This window comes from Notolepis coatsorum, assembly GCF_963971535.1.
Source record: "Notolepis coatsorum genome assembly, chromosome: 9".
NCBI lineage: Eukaryota > Metazoa > Chordata > Actinopteri > Aulopiformes > Paralepididae > Notolepis > Notolepis coatsorum.
In genome coordinates, this window is record NC_140173.1 from 102,578,232 (window position 1) to 102,584,231 (window position 6,000).

The following is a 6,000-nucleotide window of genomic DNA, read 5'->3' on the forward strand; positions in this document are numbered from 1 at the left end:
ACTGTAATGCATTGCTCATTGGCTCAACATCTAAATCCCTCCATAAACTTCAACTAGTTCAGAACACCTCAGACCGCATTATCACCCGATGCCCCAAGTTCTCCCACATCACACATGTCCTCTCCTCACTTCACTGGCTCCCTGTTAAGTATAGGATTGACTTTAAGATCCGTCTCCTCACTTACAAAGCCCTCCACTCCCTAGCACCTGCTTACATCTACAACCTATTTCATCACTACACTCCCTCCCGCTCACTCCGCTCATCCAACTTAGCCCTTCTGAACACACCACACTACCGCCTTAGGGCTCGCGTCCACCTAGCGCATATTTAGGACCGCACGCATCTGTTTTCAATGTATTCCAATGGGGAGGGAGCGCATGCGGCCGCATGCGGCCGCCTCTAGGAAGTGCGCTGCCGTCGGCTTCTTTTTTCAGCTTTTTTGTGCGGCCGAAAGTTGAAACTTTCTCAACTTTCAGAGCGATGTGCTGAGCTCATTTTCAGACAACCAATCACAGCCATTGATATCTACCACTCTGTTTGTAACCTGACACCGGAGCTGCCTGCCTGTCTGGCTGTCTCCCACAGACCATTGAGATTCGCGACAACACAAATACACTAATAATAATAACTACACGAATACACTGTGTGGTGTCAGGCAATAACTATATATATAATTAATATACAATAAAGTTATTCAAATATGCTATAATATGTGCAAAACCGCGGCATGGCTGTAGATTTCTTTCTGTCATCTACAAGATGCGCTTCATGCCAACGCTGCCGGCGCACTCCCAGCATGTTTCAGCTAGAAATATGCGCCAAGTGGACGCGGGCCCTTAAGTCCACAGAAAACAAATCATGCTCCTCCTCTGCTCCCCGACTCTGGAATCAACTCCCATCACACATCAAAGAAGCCCCATCCGTAGAAACATTTAAGTCTCACCTCAAAACCCCCAACCTTGCATACCCTCACTCCTGACTAGGCCTGCCGCGATAAGCAATAAATCGATTAATTGCTGCGATAATTAAAATTAATGCAATGATTTTGACGGGCGCGATTAATTGCTATTTGCGCGTTTGTTTTAATGAGGCGGAACCAGTGCCCCTTGTCAGTCACTGTCCGTGTTGGGAGGCGGGCCGCTGGCTTTACTACAGAGCACAGCACAGGAGCTCCGTGGGGCAACGCCACATAGCTTAACTACATTTCTCAATAGTGTTGCTCCTTTTAACCAAGTAGCGTTATTTATAGTGTAACGTTAGCTATTTTTAGACCCAAGTAGTTACTCGCTACTGCCCGGAGAAACTGGACTGCTAAATAAAAATGAAAGATCGAGTGTTGATTCTCATTCAATGCTAACAACATTAGCTAAATAGCTAACAAACAAAATACAACGTATAGCATAGCTACAACACAGAATAATGTTAATACAATTACATGCATCATTGTTTACAATGAACGGGTGGGGCTAGTCAAAGGACTGGACACGGGGACAAGTTAAACATGAATTCATTTATTATAACGTAGTAGGTAGTTTCGAGTCGTGCTGCAGTGCCTACGCACCACAGCTATTCTATTATATACTGCTTTGACGCTTCCTCCTCATCGTTGATTGCCTGTAGTAGCTGCATCTAACGTTAGTAGCTAACGTTAAAACTAACCTAAAGTTAGTTGTTCACCGACAATCTCAATATTTGTTTTATCATTAGCTCAAAAACACAGAACCGGACGAGACAAGTTGTCGGCTCATAGGTTCTGCTAGGATAATCACAACAATACTTCCGGTCCGGTCGGTGGGCTTCAAAATAAAAGTCTAAAACACCGGAAAAGACGAAGCGGTGGGCTTCAAAATAAAAGTTTTGGGAAATAAATGTCTAAAAAAAAAAATCTCTAACCGGTCGCAATAATATCGCTTATCGCGATATTTTCGGGGGCAATTAATCGCCCAGCAAAATGTGTTATCGTGGCAGGCCTACTCCTGACCCTCCAACCCCTGCATCACTTACATTTTCACATCTGTACACACCTATATATTAGTATTATTATTTAATTAGTATTATTTAGTTTTATTTTCTCTGTCTTGTCTCTAAGCTGTCTCCCTTTCTTTGTAGTATCCCCACCATGTTGTCATTGTGAAAGTCCATGTACTGTGTCTGTCCATGTACTGTGTCTGTCCATGTACTGTGTCTGTCCATGTACTGTTTGTCCATGTACTGTGTTTGTCCATGTACTGTGTCTGTCCATGTACTGTGTTTGTCCATGTACTGTGTTTGTCCATGTACTGTGTTTGTCCATGTACTGTGTCTGTCCATGTACTGTGTCTGTCCATGTACTGTTTGTCCATGTACTGTGTTTGTCCATGTACTGTGTTTGTCCATGTACTGTGTTTGTCCATGTACTGCGTAGGCTTGGGCGGTATCCTTATTTTCAAACCGGCAAACCTTTATGTTATAATACCCCGGTGCACGGTATTTGACGGTATGACTTTCATTTTCATCCGCGGGGGGGGGGGGGGTTACGTGTTACCAAGTAAACAAATCATCGTCAGCTCTCAGAACGGTAGTCCTGCACCGGTAGAAGCCTGGACACCGTTTTAGCGTTAGCATCTAGCCTATAGCCATGGCAGACTATTTGATTCCTTAAGGGCTAGAAATTGCCTGGGTTTTGGTCATATGCTCCCGAAATGCTCCCGTTGTTTGGCTACTTCTATGTGCAGTGAAAACTACTCGAATGCTTTATAACCTAGTCATTGATTTAGTTCAGGGTAATCTAAGATTAGCCGCAGAGCTAACGCTACTTAACGTGAGCTAACGCTAGTTATTCAAGCTCAGTAGCTCACAGAGAGAGATAAACAGCTGACAGCGGATAGTACAGGACGGTACAAATACAATAAAAAGGCGGGTGGGGGCTGTTGTGTAAACCTTGTACTCTTTAGTTCACATATAATAATTTAGTTCACATATAATAAGAGACGGATTGCGCCACAACAACACTGCTCTCGTCACAACGCTTTACGGTATTTTCACAGCACTGTCGCAACATTACCGTAAAACGTGAACACCGTTGTGACCCACTCGCTCCACTAGAGCGGTCTCGCCCTCTGCTGGCGCGTGTGTGCACTACACTCAGTGTGTGCACTACACTCAAAACTCCGTTTCACTGTTATAGAAACTGAAGCGCATCTGTGATTTTGACGGTGACGGACGGTATTGAAAATCAATACCGTAGGTATTTCTAAATACCCTGGTATACCTTAATACCGTCATACCGCCCAAGCCTAGTACTGCGTTTGTCCATGTACTGTCTGTCCATGTACTGTGTTCAAGTTCAAGTTTCTTTATTAGTTGTCATACAGAAGTACAGAATACTTTTATACAAAATGCTTCTTTCTGTTACGCTCCAGAGACTGTGCTAGACAAAATAGATAAGTATAAAATAAAATAAGTATAGCAGTATAAAATAGAAGTCACGTACGTACGTCCACCTCTGTGCCTGTTTGTCCATGTACTGTAATGCAATGTCTGTAAAGTGCTTTGAGATACCTTATGTAAGGCGCTATATAAAATAAATGTATTAATAAGATAATTACTAGTCAAATAGAGTAGACAGTAAAATAGTGCAATAGTGCAATAAGATAATTAGTAAAAATAGAGTGGACAGAGTAAAATAGTGCAATAGTGCAGTGCAGTAAAATAGTTAGTAAAATAGAATAGACAGTAAAATGGTGCAGTAGTGCAGTGCAATAAAATAGAATAGACAGAGTAATGAATGATTAAAAATGTGCGCTGAACTCCCCTTTCCACGCAGGTCACGACTGCTCCATCCGGCTCTGGAACCTGGAGAGTAAGACCTGCATCCAGGAGTTCACGGCCCACAGGAAGAAGTTCGAGGAGTCGATCCACGACGTGGCGTTCCACCCGACTAAATGCTACATCGCCAGCGCCGGAGCGGACGCTCTCGCCAAGGTGTTTGTATGACGTGGAGACGCACACCCCCCACGCCCTAGCCCCCCCCCCCCCCCCCCCCCCCTCCCCCCCCTGTGCTAACGACTGACTGACACAGCCTCCCGATGTCAGGGACCAATAAGAGGATACGGTAGGGGGGTGGGACCTTCAGCTCACATAGCCCGCTGGCTTCCTGCTGACTGGTTACCTGGTAGACTATGTAGCCATGGTCTCAGACGGTGGCTCCTGGGAGGCCAGTTACCAGGAGAACTGCTATGGCCACGCGGCTTCCTTCTCCCCCATCTACCATCCAGGCAGGCCTGGGTGTTACCGGTTACCCCCCCAGCACCATTCATACAGACAGACCACTGCCCTCTGGAGGCTGGGGGGGGGGGGGGGGGGTTCAGCAAGACAAGTGTTGTGACTGTGGACCAGAGAGTCTCCCAACCGCTACCATGTCCCCCTGAGGGTTGATGGACCAGTCTCCCACCATGTCCCCCTGAGGGTTGATGGACCAGAGAGTCTCCCACCATGTCCCCCTGAGGGTTGATGGACCAGAGAGTCTCCCACCATGTCCCCCTGAGGGTTGATGGACCAGAGAGTCTCCCACCATGTCCCCCTGAGGGTTGATGGACCGGGCCCTTCCTCCAAGTCAGGTTTTGTGTTCTTGAAATGCGGGGTACTAAAAGGCTCGCTGGGGCCGTCATGGAAGCCTCTCACTTTTCTTTTCGCTTCCAAGACTGACTCTCGCCTGCCAGCCTGCCTTTTTTGCTTTCCTTAAAAAAAATGTAAAAAAATATATTATTTACAAAAATGTGCCTTTGCTAAAGGTCTTGAAATTTTATTTTACCAAGCTTCTTCTGAGGGGAACAGGAGGGGGGGAGGTGGGAGGAGGGGGGGGAGGTGGGGGGGGGGATGTGCGGGTGAGAGAACAGCTGTCACAACGGTGTCCATTTTAACAAAACCATTGGATGTAAAATTACAAATACTTATAATAAACAAAATATATATTCAGTCTTAAAAAAGTTATTGTGCTGCGTGAGTTTGAGTGCTCCTTTTTGATAAGTGTGTTTGGGGAAATCAGTTTTGTTGATTTGAAAGCGAAGCTGGTTAGAGTGAAACAGACCGTTAAATATATTGCCTGTTTAGAGTTTCAAGTAAGTGTAACACTTCAGAAGTAAGATTGCAAATGTATGTTTTCCCCCAAGTAAACCGTTTTGGTTACGATTCCAACTTTAGATGTCCATTTTTAGAAATAACCAATTGAGGTTGGCCAGTTTGCTCTTGTTTGAATTGAACGGCATGTACCCTGACTGCAGTGAGCTGTATATCATGTCCCATGTTTAGCAAACAGGGATGCACTGGTTCTGATGCAGGTATTGACCACCGGGCTGATACCAGGCTGAACTTGGTCCAGAGGACCCCAATACTAAACACCAAGAGTCTTGTGTAAGATGTAAGAGATCCTAGCAACACTGATCACTGACTTTCTCCACATATAGAAGGACCCTTGATCTAGAGAAATATTTATTATAATTCAATACTTTTTATCTAATGACCTCAAACAAATGGCCCACGTCTGCATATAGGTGGCTCTGTAAAAGTTATTGATCAAATCTGTGCTCCGTATCAGCCGGTATTTAAAGTCTGAGTCTGTGCATCCCTGATTTGAATTGATCACAAGCGATTCATCCAAGCTGAGAGAAGAATGTTCTGACGACCCAGATGGAGCTGGAATCACAGTATACTGTTTTGTGAGGAACCTATTCTGAGTAATAACATCAATGGAGACATTATTCTGTACAGTGCAGCTTCAGTTGAGCCACTTTCTCAGTCACTGGTTTGTATATGAAAGTCTGTTAAAAATAAAACTGCTGTAAAATCTTGTCTTTGGTATTTTCTTTTGTTATTTACTGAACGTGAATGCTACCATAAAGGTGCTATAGATAACATTTGGCCACTAGGTGTCACACTAGACCACCAGCATAATTTATCCAATCGGCTGCGTTCCACGTGGGGACATGGGGAGGGGAAACATGCCTGCAACATTCATTTTG

General features: G+C 44.8%; 1 protein-coding gene across 1 annotated transcript in view; it reads left to right on the plus strand.

Annotated features, from left to right (window-relative positions):
* Window positions 1-5,567, plus strand: part of strn (striatin, calmodulin binding protein) — a 284,127-nt gene extending 278,560 nt beyond the window's left edge. Inside the window, exon 17 of the mRNA XM_084321683.1 lies at window positions 3,807-5,567. Coding sequence (XP_084177809.1) covers window positions 3,807-3,976 — 170 coding nt within the window. The 3' untranslated portion in view covers window positions 3,977-5,567. The remainder of the gene's footprint in view (window positions 1-3,806) is intronic.
* Window positions 5,568-6,000: the final 433 nt, after the last annotated feature.